The sequence below is a fragment of the Hemiscyllium ocellatum genome, chromosome 5 (assembly GCF_020745735.1).
Source record: "Hemiscyllium ocellatum isolate sHemOce1 chromosome 5, sHemOce1.pat.X.cur, whole genome shotgun sequence".
Taxonomy (NCBI): Eukaryota; Metazoa; Chordata; class Chondrichthyes; order Orectolobiformes; family Hemiscylliidae; genus Hemiscyllium; species Hemiscyllium ocellatum.
Genome location: NC_083405.1, coordinates 130,741,321 through 130,758,793, shown reverse-complemented (window position 1 = coordinate 130,758,793; position 17,473 = coordinate 130,741,321). Strand labels below are relative to the sequence as shown.

Sequence of the window (17,473 nt, the reverse complement as noted above, 5' to 3'; positions counted from 1 at the left end):
TATAAAATCATGAGGGGCATGGATAAGGTAAATGAACAAGTTATTTTCCCTGGAGTGGGGGAGTCCAGAACTAGAGGGCATAGGTTTAGGGTGAGAGGGAAAAGATATAAAAGTGATCTAAGGGGCAACTTTTTCATACAGAGGGTGGTACGTGTATGGAATGAGTTGCCAGAGGAAGTGGTGGAGGCTGGTACAATTACAGCATTTAAAAGGCATCTGGATGGGTATATGAATAGGAAGGGTTTGGAGGGATATGGGCCGGTTGCTGGCAGGTGGGACTAGATTGGGTTGGGATATCTGGTCGGCATGGACGGGTTGGACTGAAGGGTCTGTTTCTGTGCTGTACATCTCTATGACTCTATAACTCTAATAGAACAGAACGCAGAATATAGAGTAACAGCGACAGAGAAGGTGCAGTGAAAGATCAACTCTAATATATGAGAGGAACATTCATAAATCTGATAACAGCAGGGAAGAAGCTGTTCTTCAATCTGTTGCTATGTGTTTTCAAACTTTTGTATCTTCTGCCCGATGGAAGAGGGTGGGAGAGAGGGTGGAAGGGGTCTTCGATGAAGTTGGCTGCTTTTTCAAAGCAGTGAAATGTAGATGGTGTCCTTGGACTCCCTGTAATTTTTTGTGGTGTTCAAAGACTTAATGTTCAAAGACTAGTCCCCACAGCCCTTGGGGACAGAGAGGGTCAATTAGGACATGAGTGTGGATTGTGAGTGTGAAAGGACAAGGGAGTGGGGAGGGAAGAGGAAGTCAGAGACAGTAGTAGGAAAGGGGTAATGCTGGGGCTAGGAGTGAGGCGGTGACCAGGAGAGTGGGAGTGGTGGGGGAATTGACTAATGAGAAGGAAGGGAAAATGATGGATGGATTGGGGGGGTGGGGTGCTGGAGTGGGAAGGAATGGGGGAGTGGGCGAGGGGAAATATACCTGGGGAGAGGGGGGGAATCAGAAAGCAGGAGGGAAGAAAGATTTGGGGAGCTTGAGAGAAAATGATGTTGGGGAGGGAGGAGGAGGGAGTCTGGGGGATGGAGAGCTGGCAGGAGTCTGGGGGGAAGAAAGAGAGAGAAACAGGCAGTATGGGGGACAAAAAGAGAGAGAGAGAGAGAGGGAGGGGGGGAGTCTGGGGAATGGAGAGAGGGGGATTCGAGGGGAAGGAGAGAGGGAGGTTGAATCTTGGGGAAGGGAGAGAGAGTGTTTGGAGGAGGGAGGGATGGGGATCTGCAGAGGAGAGAGAGGGGAACTGGGGAAAGAGAGAGAGAGAGTCTGGGAGAGGGAGAGAGAGAGAGAGGGAGAGAGGGGGATAAGCGGGGGAGGGAGAGAGAAGTGGGATCTGGGGGAGGGAGACAGAGAGAAGGAATCTCGGAGAGGGGAGGGAGAGAGGGGGAGTCTGGGGGAGGAGAGGGAGAGAGGGGATTTTTGCCAGGGGAGGAGAAAGAGAAAGCGTGAGTCCGTGGGAGGGAGAGATGGGAGTAGATTTAGGGGGAGAAAGAGAGAGGGGGTGGTGTCCGGATGGATCGGGGGAGAGAGAGAGAATGTCTGGGGGGAGGGGGAGAAAGAGGGAGTCCGGCGTGGCTGGGAGTGGGGGAGAGGGAGTCCGGGGTGAGGGGAATAGACAGAGGGGAACTCTGGGGGAGTCCGAGGGGAGGGGTTGAGGGACTGGAACTCTAGAAGTGGTATGAGTGAGAGGGTGGAATGTAGAAGAAGAGACTTGCATTTTCATAGCGCCTCCAAACTGCTGCTCAGTTACAGAGGCCCCTGTCAGCTGTTGGTGGTGTGGCCGCACTGACCTGAATCCTGCACTGATATGTGTTTTTAACCTCAGGCATCGTACTATGGAACAATCCAGACCATCTACACAGTGGGCTATAGCCTGTCGCTGGCTGTACTGTCTGTCGCTGTCTTCATCCTGTTAATGTTTCGGTGAGTTACTCCCACTCACACCCAGACCACACCGGCACGCGATTTAATCACCGACCGTTTCTGTCTGTCAGTCAAACCTTTCCAATTTAACAGACAAAATGATAAAAAAAAACAAAAGAACTGTGGGTGCTGGAAATCAGAATCAGAAATTGCTGGAACGACTCAGCAGGTCTGGCAGCACCTGTGGGGAGAGAAAGCAGAGTTAATGTTTCAGGTCCTTCCTCAGAATCGATTTGAGCAATTAACTTGGTTAATGGAACCAATCATCGATGTGCCAAATCCATGTGGACAGAAAAGGAAGAAAGGCATTTATATAGCACCTTTCCTGCGTGACCCTCAGGCTCCTCAAAGAGTTAACTTTGTCTCACTGAGTCATTAGTGTGATGCCGGAAATATGGCAATCAATTTGCTCAGAGCAAGCTCCCACAAGGAGAACTAAAGTGGTGAACAGATCATCGATTCTGTTCATCACCGAGGGACAGATCTTTGCTGAAGCTCATTTGTTGAAATGATTCCTGGGCAATATTTGGCATCGACCAGAGGGGGAGGCCTGGGTTTAATGCCTGACTTGAAGGGTGGCAACTCTGACAGTGCAGCACCCCTCCCCCAGTGTAGCTGCCGATGGAGAGCACTGGCCCAGAGGTGGGGGCATGAGTCACGTGTATCAAAGACGGCAGGAAATCAGAAGCATCTCTCCCCCTCAGTGCACAACCTCAGGACGAGAGCCAAAAGAAGAGTGGCCCCAGAGAGAGGAGAGTAAAGAGTAGCTGAGGAGGGGGATGGATTGATCTATAGCTGAGGTGTATTGGGAGAAAGTGAGGGCTGCAGACACTGGAGATCAGAGCTGAAAAATGTGTTGCTGGAAAAGTACAGCAGGTCAGGCAGCATCCGAGGAGCAGGAGAAACGACATTTCAGCATCAGGACTGTGAAGGGCTGCTGACAAAGGGCTTGTATCACCACATTCCTGATGAAGACCTTACATTTGAAATGTCGACTCTCCCACTCCTCGGATGCTGCGTGACCGGCTGTGCTTTTCCAGCACCTGAGGCAGGTTGTTGGGTTCTCGTCGTCAAGGGGAGACATGGGAACGTAGATATTGCTGAATGATTTATTGCTGAATGATTGTCCCCACACTGATAGGTTAATGCCCATCATTTCAGTGGCTGGAGAATTGCAGGATGGGTCCTAGCCACAGAAAGGGGCCATGCCCGAGACACTGAGGGCTTTCAAGAAGGAGTTGTCATCGAGTCACAGAGGTCTGCAGCATTGAAACAGGCCCTTCGGCCCAACCTGTCCATGCCACCCAGTTTTCACAATCAATCTAGTCCCATTTGCCTGTGTTTGGTCACTGTCCCTCCATACTTAGCCCATGTACCTGTCCCAAATGTTTCTTAAATGAGAAAATTGTACTCCCCTCCACCACTTCCTCTACAGCCCGTTCCAGACTCTCACCGCCCCCTGTGTGAAAAAAACTTGCCCCATTAGATCCTTTTCTGTCTCTCCCCTCTCACCCTAAACCTAAGCCCTCTATTTTCATACATTCTCCATACTGTGTGGAAGCAGATCATTCGGCCCATCAAGTCCAAACCGGCTCTCTGAAGAGCATCGCACCAGACCCACTGTATCCCTCTAACCCTGCACTTTCCCCAGGGCTAACCCACCAAGCCTGCACATCCCTGGACACTATGGGGCAATTTCCCATGGCCAATCCACCCTGACCTGCACATCTTTGGATTGTGGGAGGAAACCAAAGTACCCAGAGGAAACCCACACAGACACGGGGAGAAAGTGCAAACTCCACACAGTCACCTGAGGCTGGAATCGAGCCTGGGTCCCTGGCGCTGTGAGGCAGCAGTACCTCTTTGGGCTAAAGGAATCAGAGGGTATGAGGAGAAAACAAGAGCAGGGGACTGGGAGTTGGATGATCATCCACGATCATATTAAACAGCAGAACAGGCTCAAAGTAATGTGGAACCCTGAGTTAATGCTCTGGGAACTTGGGGCCTTTCCTTAACTGCTCAATATCTTCACATTGATCTGCTTCAGTGAATAAAACAGGGGAGGGACAGATGTCACTAACATGGAGCTATGGTAATGTGGGTCTTAAAATAGAACAAGCTGAAGGAATATATTTAAATGAGACACTAAACTGAGACCTTTTCAAGATGGATGTCTACTGGGGTTGAAAAGCCAGTGGAAAATCAGGCAACTGAGGTGTTACAGGAAATATATGTCCCAGGATCATTCCTGACTGTGTGGTAGTAAGGTCACAGGTTCAAATAGGAGGAGAAATCAAAGAATAAGAAAGTTGAAGTTCATTTATCAGAGACTATGTTTGATCAAATGTTTTTTTTAAAAAACCCAAGGCCTCACAGACTGTTTACTCTGGTGTTCAGTAAAAATTTACAAGGATGTTGCCAGGGCTGGAGGGTTTAAGTTATAGGCAGAGGCTGAACAGGCGAGGGCAGTTTTCCCTGGAGCGTCGGAGGCTGAGGGGTGACCTTATACAGGTTTATAAAATCATGAGTGGCATGGATAGGATAAATAGACAAAGTCCTTTCCCTGGGGTGGGGGAGTCCAGAACTAGAGGGCATAGGTTTAGGGTGAGAGGGGAAAGATATAAAAGAGACCTAAGGGGCAACCTTTTCACACAGAGGGTGGTACGTGTATGGAATGAGCTGCCAGAGGAAGTGGTGGAGGCTGGTACAACTGCAACATTTAAAAGGCATCTGGTTGGGTATACAAACAGGAAGAGTTTAGAGGGATATGGGCCAAGTGCTGGCAAATGGGACTAGAATAGATTAGGGTAGCTGGTGTTGGGATCCATTATTAAGGTTAGGCAGTGTAAGAAACTTTATTGTTAGGTAGTGCTCACGTAAGGTAGTATTAACAAGTCTGGAACTTGTTAGCTTCACTAGACAACAGTAAGCCATTATGTTACACTAAGAACAGACTGAAAAGCTGATGGCATAGCCTGAAGAGGCCCCAGGGAGGGTGAGAGATAACAGGACATTAGAGCCGTGTCTAGATACACGTAGCTCAAACTGAGGTAATAGAACGTTATCAGGCGAGACCCAATCACATATGAAAATTCTGAGTTTTACCAAATAAGGATGTAGCACTGGGATGCGAGGGGCTAAAAAGCTAGACAAAGAGAACAATAGACAGAAGGCGCTTTCTCCAGTGAGCTGCAAACCTCACTGTATTTTGTACGGCTCTCTCTCATTAAAACAGCTTATATTTTGAATCAGATCCAGCGTTTCTCTCCTTCAAACGAACACGGGGACGGTAGCCCGTCCTAACACTGGTCAGCATGGACGAGTTGGACCCGAAGATTCTGTTTCCATGCTGACCATCTCTATGACCCTATGACACTCTTTCCACAGATGCTGCCAGACCTCCTGAGATTCTCCAGCATTCCGTGTCAATAAAGAGTGGCGCTGGGAAAAACACAGCAGGTCAGGCAGCATCTGAGGAGCAGGAGAGACGATGTTTCGAGCATCAGAACTGAAGAAGGGTTCTGCACGAAACGTTGACTCACCTGCTCCTCAGATGCTGCCTGACCTGCTGGGCTTTTCCCAGGGCCACTCGTTATTGAATTCTGACCTCTCCAGCATCTGCAGTCCTCGTACCTCCCAGCATTCTCTGTGCTGATTTCAGACTTCCGGCATCTGCAGTATTTCACCTTTATTACAATTTGCGCGCACCCTCCACCCCACCATCGCTGCTGTATTCCCAAAGCTCGGCAGACTCTTCAGTTCCAGTACTTATTCACTGTTGACACTGCTTCATCTATCCCTGCAGATGTACAGTTCAGTACACAACAACTTGTCCTTTTTAAGAAACAAATATATCATTTTCTCTCCTGGTTCCATGTTCCTTTTCTGTCTCTTAAATCTGTTTCATCCACTTCCTGACTGTCTTGCCATTCTGAAAGATATCAGAATACATTGCATTCAGCAATCAGTTTGTGTCAAAATTACAATCGTGGACTCATTGATGCCCTGTGTGAAACTGCAATTCTGTCTGTAACAATAGCTAAGAGTTAATTGTAGAGTAACTGTGACCCTACATTTCTGTCTGTAACAATAGCTAAGAGTTGATTGGAGAGTAACAGTGACCCTACAATTCTGTCTGTAACAATAGCTAAGGGTTAATTATAGAGTAACTGTGACCCTACAATTCTGTCTGTAACAATAGCTAAGAGTTAATTGGAGAGTAACAGTGACCCTACAATTCTGTCTGTAACAATAGCTAAGAGTTAATTGTAGAGTAACAGTGACCCTAAAATTCTGTCTGTAACAATAGCTAAGAGTTAATTGCAGAGTAACTGTGACCCTACAATTCTGTCTGGAACAATAGCTAAGAGTTAATTGCAGAGTAACTGTGACCCTACAATTCTGTCTGTAACAATAGCTAAGAGTTGATTGGAGAGTAACAGTGACCCTACAATTCTGTCTGTAACAATAGCTAAGAGTTAATTATAGAGTAACTGTGACCCTACAATTCTGTCTGTAACAATAGCTAAGAGTTAATTGGAGAGTAACAGTGACCCTACAATTCTGTCTGTAACAATAGCTAAGAGTTAATTGTAGAGTAACAGTGACCCTAAAATTCTGTCTGTAACAATAGCTAAGAGTTAATTGCAGAGTAACTGTGACCCTACAATTCTGTCTGGAACAATAGCTAAGAGTTAATTGCAGAGTAACTGTGACCCTACAATTCTGTCTATAACAATAGCTAAGAGTTAATTGTAGAGTAACTGTGACCCTACAATTCTGTCTGTAACAATAGCTAAGAGTTAATTGCAGAGTAACTGTGACCCTACAATTCTGTCTATAACAATAGCTAAGTTAATTGCAGAGTAACTGTGACCCTACAATTCTGTCTGTAACAATAGCTAAGAGTTAATTGCAGAGTAACTGTGACCCTACAATTCTGTCTGTAACAATAGCTAAGAGTTAATTGTAGAGTAACTGTGACCCTACAATTCTGTCTATAACAATAGCTAAGAATTAATTCCAGAGTAACCGTGACACTACAATTCTGTCTGTAACAATAGCTAAGAGTTAATTGTAGAGTAACTGTGACCCTACAATTCTGTCTGTAACAATAGCTAAGAGTTAATTGTAGAGTAACAGTGACCCTACAATTCTGTCTGTAACAATAGCTAAGAATTAATTCCAGACTAACTGTGACCCTACAATTCTGTCGGTAACAATAGCTAAGGGTTAATTGCAGAGTAACCGTGACCCTACAATTCTGTCTGTAACAATAGCTAAGAGTTAATTACAGAGTAACTGTGAAACTGCAATTCTGTCTATAACAATAGCTAAGAGTTAATTGCAGAGTAACTGTGACCCTACAATTCTGTCTGTAACAATAGCTAAGAGTTAATTTCAGAGTAACAGTGACCCTACAATTCTGTCTATAACAATAGCTAAGAGTTAATTACAGAGTAACTGTGACCCTACAATTCTGTCTGTGACAATAGCTAAGAGTTCATTTCAGAGTAACTGTGACCGTACAATTCTGTCTGTGACAATAGCTAAGAGTTAATTGCAGAGTAACTGTGACCCTACAATTCTGTCTGTAACAATAGCTAAGAATTAATTGTAGAGTAACTGTGACCCTACAATTCTGTCTGTAACAATAGCTAAGAGTTAATTGCAGAGTAACTGTGACCCTACAATTCTGTCTGTAACAATAGCTAAGAGTTAATTACAGAGTAACTGTGAAACTGCAATTCTGTCTATAACAATAGCTAAGAGTTAATTACAGAGTAACTGTGACCCTACAATTCTGTCTGTGACAATAGCTAAGAGTTCATTTCAGAGTAACTGTGACCGTACAATTCTGTCTGTGACAATAGCTAAGAGTTAATTGCAGAGTAACTGTGACCCTACAATTCTGTCTATAACAATAGCTAAGAATTAATTCCAGAGTAACCGTGACCCTACAATTCTGTCTGTAACAATAGCTAAGAGTTAATTGCAGAGTAACTGTGACCCTACAATTCTGTCTGTAACAATAGCTAAGAGTTAATTACAGAGTAACTGTGAAACTGCAATTCTGTCTGTAACAATAGCTAAGAGTTAATTGCAGAGTAACTGTGACCCTACAATTCTGTCTGTAACAATAGCTAAGAGTTAATTACAGAGTAACTGTGACCCTACAATTCTGTCTGTGACAATAGCTAAGAGTTAATTACAAAGTAACTGTGACCCTACAATTCTGTCTGTAACAATAGCTAAGAGTTAATTACAGAGTAACTGTGACCCTACAATTCTGTCTGTGACAATAGCTAAGAGTTAATTACAGAGTAACTGTGACCCTACAATTCTGTCTGTAACAATAGCTAAGAATTAATTGCAGAGTAACCGTGACCCTACAATTCTGTCTGTAACAATAGCTAAGAGTTAATTGCAGAGTAACTGTGACCCTACAATTCTGTCTGTAACAATAGCTAAGAGTTAATTACAGAGTAACTGTGAAACTGCAATTCTGTCTGTAACAATAGCTAAGAGTTAATTGCAGAGTAACTGTGACCCTACAATTTTGTCTGTAACAATAGCTAAGAGTTAATTACAGAGTAACTGTGACCCTACAATTCTGTCTGTGACAATAGCTAAGAGTTAATTACGGAGTAACTGTGACCCTACAATTCTGTCTGTAACAATAGCTAAGAGTTAATTACGGAGTAACTGTGACCCTACAATTCTGTCTGTAACAATAGCTAAGAGTTAATTGCAGAGTAACTGTGACCCTACAATTCTGTCTGTAACAATAGCTAAGAGTTAATTACGGAGTAACTGTGACCCTACAATTCTGTCTGTAACAATAGCTAAGGGGTAATTGCAGAGTAACAGTGACCCTACAATTCTGTCTGTAACAATAGCTAAGAGTTAATTGCAGAGTAACAGTGACCCTACAATTCTGTCTGTAACAATAGCTAAGAGTTAATTACAGAGTAACTGTGACCCTACAATTCTGTCTGTAACAATAGCTAAGAGTTAATTGCAGAGTAACTGTGACCCTACAATTCTGTCTGTAACAATAGCTAAGAGTTAATTACAGAGTAACTGTGACCCTACAATTCTGTCTGTGACAATAGCTAAGAGTTAATTACAGAGTAACTGTGACCCTACAATTCTGTCTGTAACAATAGCTAAGAGTTAATTACGGAGTAACTGTGACCCTACAATTCTGTCTGTAACAATAGCTAAGAGTTAATTGCAGAGTAACTGTGACCCTACAATTCTTTCTGTAACAATAGCTAAGAGTTAATTGCAGAGTAACTGTGACCCTACAATTCTTTCTGTAACAATAGCTAAGAGTTAATTGCAGAGTAACTGTGACCCTACAATTCTGTCTGTAACAATAGCTAAGAGTTAATTGCAGAGTAACAGTGACCCTACAATTCTGTCTGTAACAATAGCTAAGAGTTAATTGCAGAGTAACTGTGACCCTGCAATTCTGTCTGTAACAATAGCTAAGAGTTAATTGCCGAGTAACTGTGACCCTACAATTCTGTCTGTAACAATAGCTAAGGGTTAATTACGGAGTAACTGTGACCCTACAATTCTTTCTGTAACAATAGCTAAGAGTTAATTGCAGAGTAACTGTGACCCTACAATTCTGTCTGTAACAATAGCTAAGGGTTAATTACGGAGTAACAGTGACCCTACAATTCTGTCTGTAACAATAGCTAAGGGTTAATTACGGAGTAACTGTGACCCTACAATTCTGTCTGTAACAATAGCTAAGGGTTAATTACGGAGTAACTGTGACCCTACAATTCTGTCTGTAACAATAGCTAAGGGTTAATTACGGAGTAACTGTGACCCTACAATTCTGTCTGTAACAATAGCTAAGGGTTAATTACGGAGTAACAGTGAAACTGCACTTGTGTTGCTCTTACTTCCTTTCCTGAAAAATATTTTCAGTTTTTAAACTGGGCTCTCAGACAAAGCCCATGCATTTCAAACGGGTGATGTCACCAAACTAGCAATCTGATGGCCCAATCTAACACCCCATTAGAATTTAAACTTAAATTTAAAAATCAGGAATCCTGAAGCTAGAATCTATCACGGTGGCCTTGAAACTGTCATTGATAAAGAGAAGGCAATCTGGCTTCCTTACCCAGTCTGGATACGTGTGAGAAGTCTTCACGTTATACATTAACGATCGGTATGAAGGAACTGAGGGCATTGTTGTAATGTTTGCAGATGATGCAAAGGTAGGTGCAGGGACAGGTAGTGTTGAGGAGGTGGGGAGGCTGCAGAAGGAAGTGGAAAAAAAAGTGCCAGATGGAACATAATGTGGGAAAGTGAGTGAGATTTATGCACTTTGATACCAAGAATAGAGGCATAGTCTATTTTCTAAATGGGGAAAGGCTTCAGGAATCTGAGTTACAAAGGGCTGTAACAGAGTCCTGAATCCTGAAGGTGTACATACAGGTTCAATTGGCAGTTGGCAAAGCAAAGACAATATTAGCATTGATTTTCAAGAGAGGCAGAATACACGAGCAGAGACTGTGTAAGGCTCTGGTTAGACTGTATTTGGAATATTGTGAGCTGTTTTGAGCTCCAAATCTAGGGAAGGCTGTGCTGGCACTGGAGGAGGTTTAGAGGAGGCTTACAAGAGTGTTCCGAGGGATGAAGGGCTTGGCATGTTAGGAGCAGTTGAGGACTCTGGGTCTGTACATGATGGAGTTTAGAAGGATGATGGGGGGAGGGGATCTGATTGAAACTCACAGAAAACTGAGAGGTCTGAATAGATTGGACTTGGAGCAAATGTTTCCACTAGTGGGAGAGACTAGGACCCGAAGGCACAGCCTCAGAGTGAAGGGACGTCCCTTTAGAACTGAGATGAGGAGGAATTTCTCCAGCCAGTGGGTGGGGAATCTGTGGAACACATTGCTGCAGATGGCTGTGGAGGCCAAGTCATTGAGTGTATTTAAAACAGAGAGAGAGATAGAGGAGAAAGTGAGGACTGCAGATGCTGGAGATCAGAGTTGAAAACGTGTTGCTGGAAAAGCACAGCAGGTCAGGCAGCATCCAAGGAGCAGGAGAATCGACGTTTCGGGCATGAGCCCTTCTTCAGAATGCTGCCTGACCTGCTGCACTTTTCCAGCAACACATTTTCAACAAGAGAGAGATAGAACCTTGATTAGTGAGGGGAGATATGTGGCTTTCGGGGAGAAGGCAGGAGAATGAGATTGAGAAGCGTATCAGCCATGATCGAATAGGGGAGCAGACTCAATGGGCTGAATGGCCTAATTCTGCTTCGAGATCTTAAGGTCTCATCATATTATGGACTCCAGACTCACCCGAATTACTCTGCACTCTGCTATTCTAATGACACGACAGCCAGTTTATAAAAAGCAAGAGTAAAAAGTGAGGTCTGCAGATGCTGGAGATCAGAGCTGAAAATGTGTTGCTGGTTAAAGCACAGCAGGTCAGGCAGCATCCAAGGAACAGGAAATTCGACGTTTCAGTCGATTCCCTTGAACTCAGCACCGCCCTCCTAACCTGCAATCTTCTTCCTGACCTCTCCGCACCCCCCCCACTCCGGCCTAACACCCTCACCTTGACCTCCTTCCACCTATCACATCTCCATCGCCCCTCCCCCAAGTTCCTCCTCCCTACGTTTTATCTTAGCCTGCTGGACACACTCTCCTCATTCCTGATGAAGGGCTCCGGCCCGAAACGTCGAATTTCCTGTTCCTTGGATGCTGCCTGACCTGCTGTGCTTTGACCAGCAACACATTTTCAGCTATAAAAAGCAAGATCCCAGATGATTTAAATGACCGTGTCATCAAATTTCAATGCTTGTTGGTTGAGAGATATCAGTCACAGAAATGGTGAGGGCTGGTTTTGAATCGATCCACAGGAATAGCTAAACGCACATCGATAGGCTTCCAGTTTGCGGCCTTCCTGTGTGATCTATAGATACTTTGCTTGTTCATCATTATGCCCCTGGGATGGGGGGTGGTGGGGGGTGTCTTGCTATCATCTTCATTATGGAAACGCTGATGTTGAGACCCCCAGTTGTTTCTATCTAAAACCATAGCTAAACACTAAAAACGCAAACTAGAAAGTCTGGCCTGTGAGAACTGGCCACACTCAGCCAGGCGGCTTCCATTCAAAAAAACCCAAGGCCTCATGAATTGTTTACTTTCTCAGGGACAGCTGATGCCTCCGCCTTACAACCTTTCTTCACCATGACCTCTTAAAGTGACAGCATCGCCTCAGATAAAGGCAGAGGGTTGAAAGGTTATTGGAGTGGTAGTTGGAAATGCAGAGTTATTAGTTCAGGCACGATCTTATGGATCGGGAGGGGATTGCAAACGATTGTTCCCTTACCCTGTGACTATGTGTCTGTGTTTTGATTCCCTGAACAGCAGGAATAATCTCTCAATGTCTATCCTGGGGAATAGTTGTATAGTGGCATGTCATTGGGCATGTAATCGAGAACTCTAGGCTAACGGTCTTAGCGGGACATGAGTTCAAGGTGGAAAGTGTAGATTAAGCTCAATAATATCTGGAACTAAGAGCTGTCTTCACAGCCCATCTGGGTCACTAATATCCTTTAGGGAAGAAAACTGCCATTCTTACCTGGTGTGGCCTACATGTAACTCCAGACCCACAGCAATGTTGAATCTTAATGGCCTTCTGGCAATTAGGGATGGACAATAAATGCTGGGCCTAGCCATTGATGTCCTCTTTCTATGAACAAATTTAAAAAATAAAATCTTCTTAATGAATAAAATGTAAAACTTGGACAATCTCTTCTTTTCCTAGGAGGTTGCACTGCACCAGGAATTATATCCACATCCAGCTGTTTGCCACCTTTATCCTTCGCAGCTTGTCGGTCTTCATTAAGGATGCCGTCCTCTTTGGCGATGCCGATATTGACCACTGCACCTTTTCCACGGTAACCGCCCTTTGACCTCTGGGTCGTGTAGCTTGTGGGTTTGGTGCAGGGAGCTCAACTCAGAATGAAAGTGGATGCACAGGGGCCTAGCCAGTCAACATCCTGACTTGGAAATATATCGCCATCCCTTCACTGTCACTGGGTCAAAATCCTGGAACTCCCTCCCCAAGAGCATTGTGGGTAATACCTACAGCACATGGGCTACAGCGGTTCAAGAAGGCAGCTCACCCCCACCTTCTCAAGGGGCAAATAGGGACGGGCAATAAATGCTGGGCCCAGTCCTTGCTAGAAACAATAATTTAAATAATAATCTTATAGAGTCATTTTGGCACATAAGAGGGCCATTTGACCCATCGGATCAATGCGGGATTTCTAAAGGCCATTTTGCGACCACAATAGCTCTGCAGGTTCAGTTCCTCATGTTTCCCACCATTCCTGATGAAAGGCTTTTGCCCGAAACGTCGATTCTCCTGCTCCTCGGATGCTGCTGACCAGCTGTGCTTTCCCAGCACCACTCTAATCTCCAGCATCTGCAGTTCCCAGTTTAGCTCAGTTCCTCAAGTGTCCACCAATTTTCTGTTGTAATTATTTATTGTCTCTGATTTGAGTGTGTGGACAGCAAGGACGCCCTGGAGCGGAAAATTGCTTCTCCTCACAGTCTCCTTGTATCCCTCAACCCAAGGACTTAAATCTTGGCTCCACCCTGATCAAGGTGAGTCTTACAGAGAATGATGCAGGGTGCCAATGGGTAGAATGGCCTGTTGCGAGAGTGTAGGCATCCTTGTTTAAGACTGATACCCAAACAGGAAGCTGTTCCTGAAGAAAAGCTTATGCCTGGAGCGTCAATTCTCCTGTTCCTCTGATGCTGCCTGACCTGCTGGGCTTTTCCAGCTCCACACTCTCGACTCTGATCTCCAGCTTCTGCAGTCCTCACTTTCTCCCAGGAAGCTGTTAGTGGTTTGTAGTTTACAATATCTCAGATATAATCCATAATGTGTTTGTGATGAGGCTCTAATTTGCCTTTGATAATAATTAAACCTCTCATTCCCTCAGGCAGTGAGGTGGGGAATGCTTTATTACCTGGAAAACCACCTTCAGACAATCTGTGTCATTCACTAACCGCACCTCTCGGTGTGGCCCTGAATCAGTCTGTAAAAACCGTTCATTCAGTGAATTTCTGGCTGGGCCATTATTTACAGGCCATTCCTTGTTGCCTAGGTAACAGCCACCTTCATTTGGACTCACCCCGAGAGGACTGTGGGACCCAGAAACCAGTTTTCTCTTTGGGGGCAAATCGCATTGTGCTCCAGCGCAAGCACCCCCCCCCCCCTCCAACTGTGTACTTACTCACGTAGGGTACTGTCCCAACCTCACGTGAGGTGAAGCCCATTATGCCCCCTTGCGCATACACACACAGACACAGACACTCTCACCTACACACATACAGACACAGACACACAGACACACACACTCTCACCCACACACATACAGACACAGACACACACACACAGACACACACTCTCACACATACACACACACACACACACACACACACACTCACGTCTTCTTCCATGATTGCAACTTCCCTTCCTGTGTGGTTGACAATGCTCTCCAGTGTACTTCCTCCACTTCATGCACCATCGCCCTTGAACCCCACCCCTCCCAATTCAACAAGGACTGAATCCCTCCCCCCTCCCCCCCCAACCCTGTCCTCACCTTCCACCCCATCAACTGCTGCATACAGCGCATCGTCCTCCGCCACTTCCACCACCTCCAAACGGACCCCACCACCAGAAATATATTTCCTTCCCCACCCCCTATCAGCGTTCCAAAAAGACTATTCCCTCCACGACACCCTCATCAGGTCCATACCCCCCACCAGCCCACACCCCACTCCTGGAACTTTTCCCTACCACTGCGGGAAGTGTAAAACCTGTGCCCACAGCACTCTCCTCACCTCTGCCCAAAGTCCCAAGGGGTCCTTCCTCATCAGTCAGAAATTTACCTGTACCTCTGCCAATGTCATCTCCTGCATCCGTTGTACCTGGTGTGGTGTCCTCTACATCGGGGAGACAGGATGCCTTCTTGCGGTTCGATTCAGAGAACATCTCTGGAACACCCACACTCACCAACCCCACCGCCCTGTGGCTGAACACTTCAACATCCCCCCCCGCCCCCAACTCTGTCAAGGACATACAGGTCCTGGGCCTCCTCCATCACCAAACCGTTACCACCCGAGGCCTGGAGGAGGAACGGCTCATATTCAGCCTTGGGACCCTGCGACTACACGGAATAGATGTGTATTTCAACAGCTTCCTCATCTCCCCTCCCCCCACATTATCGCAGCTCTACCCTTCCAACTCGGCACCGCCCTCTTGACCTGTCCTACCTGTCCATCTTCCTTCTCATCTATCCGCTCCACGCTCCCCTCTGACCTATCCCCTTCTCCCTCATCTTCATCTACCTATCTACCTATCGCTACCCCTCAGCCCCACCCCCTCCCATTTATCTCTCAGCTCTGACCCACAAGCCTCATTCCTGATTAAGGGCTTATGCCTGAAACGTCGATTCTCCTGCTCCTTGGCTGCTGCCTAAACTGCTGTGCTTTTCCAGCAACACACACTCTTGACACACACACACACACACACACATACACATACACACACACACACATACACACTCGTACACACACACTTGCACACACATACACGTACACACACATATACGTGCACACACTCACACATATACACACACACACCTATACATGCACACACTTGCACACACACTCACTCACACATACACACACTTGCAAACACATATACACGTGCACACACACATGTAGGCGCATACTCGCACACACACACCTATACACGCACACACACGCACACACACACATACACGCATATACACGCACACACTCGCACACACACATATACATGCACACACACACACATACACGCAAACACACAGGGGACCGTATTGTTGAAGAGGAGAGTATGAAACGGACTGGTAAACTAGAGGAGATACTTGTTAGGAAGGAAGATGTGTTGGGCGTTTTGAAAAACTTGAGGGTAGACAAGTCCCCCGGGCCTGACGGGATATACACATGCATGCATACATTCACATACACATTCTCACACTCACATATATGCAAACTCTCCCTCACATTCGCGCACACACATGAACACATTCATGCATACATTCTCACACACATTCACACACACACTCACACACTCTCAAACACACTCTCAAACACAAATACACAGACATTCACGTACATATACATTCACATACATAGGCATTCACATACATAGACATTCACATACACAGACATTCACATACACAGACATTCACATACACACACACATAGGATGATACACAGATTCACACACATACACATGCACACATACGCGCGCACATACATGTGCGTGCATACACACACATTCGCACACATACACATGCACACACTCACTCTATCTCTCACTCACACACACATGCACACACACTCTCACTCACACACTCTCTCACTCACACATACGCATGCACGCACACTCACTCACACGCACATTCTCTCTCACTCACTCACTCACACGCACATTCTCTCTCTCTCACACACACTCATGTGCACACACTCTCACTTTCTCTCTCACACACACACACTCTCTCTCTCAGACTCACACTCTCACTCACACACACTCTCACTCACTTACACACACATTCTTCTCTCACACACACACTCTCGCGCGCGCACACACACACACACACACACACTCTTCCTCTCTCTCTCCATCTCTCACTCACACACACACTCTCTCTCACACACGCACATACTCTCTCTCTCTCTCCCTCTCTCTCTCTCTCTCTCTCTCTCTCTACCTCTCTCTCCTCTCTCTCTCTCTCACTGTCCCTCACACACACAGGGCTGACCCATGTCCAGGTCAATTCCTATTGAAACCGTTGTCCAGGACATTTGTCTGAACTGAAAGCTAAAGTGGGCGAGTTGGACCGAAGGGTCTGTTTCTGTGCTGTACCTCTCTGTGAGCCCGAAACATCGACTCTCCTGCTCCTTGGATGCTGCCTGACCTGCTGCGCTTTTGCAGCAATACATTTTCAGCTCTGATCTCCAGCATTCGCAGTACCCACTTCGCTCCAGTATTCCAGATGCCCAGGTTTATACGTTCGGCTCTGAGGTACAAATCTCATCACAGCTGGCTCCTGAAGGTTTAAGTCAATTAAATTTTTAAAAACGTGATTCAAAGGCTTTGATGAAAATCCTGAAGAAGGGCTTATGCCCGAAACGTCGATTCTCCTGCTCCTCGGATGCTGCCTGACCTGCTGCGCTTTTCCAGCACCACATTTTTCAGCTTTGATGAGAATCCATCTGCATCTCTTCTGGCCCTTTAGTGAAGGAATTCTGCCTCTGCTTACCTGGTCTGTATCAGACCATGGGGCTGTGACTGTTGTGTGGTAATATCGCTGGTGTATTAATCCAGGGACCCAGGTTCGAATCCTGCCCTGGCTGATGCTGGAGTTTGAATTCAATATGAATCTGGAATTAAGAATCACATGGGGACCATGAGTCACCCGCCTGTTTCACTAATGCCC

General features: G+C 45.8%; 1 protein-coding gene across 1 annotated transcript in view; it reads left to right on the top strand.

The window, feature by feature from the left end:
* LOC132816246 (growth hormone-releasing hormone receptor-like) overlaps positions 1-17,473 on the top strand; it is a 105,125-nt gene that overhangs the window by 57,926 nt on the left and 29,726 nt on the right. The window contains exons 6-7 of the mRNA XM_060825742.1: positions 1,832-1,929; positions 12,736-12,868. Coding sequence (XP_060681725.1) covers positions 1,832-1,929; positions 12,736-12,868 — 231 coding nt within the window. The remainder of the gene's footprint in view (positions 1-1,831; positions 1,930-12,735; positions 12,869-17,473) is intronic.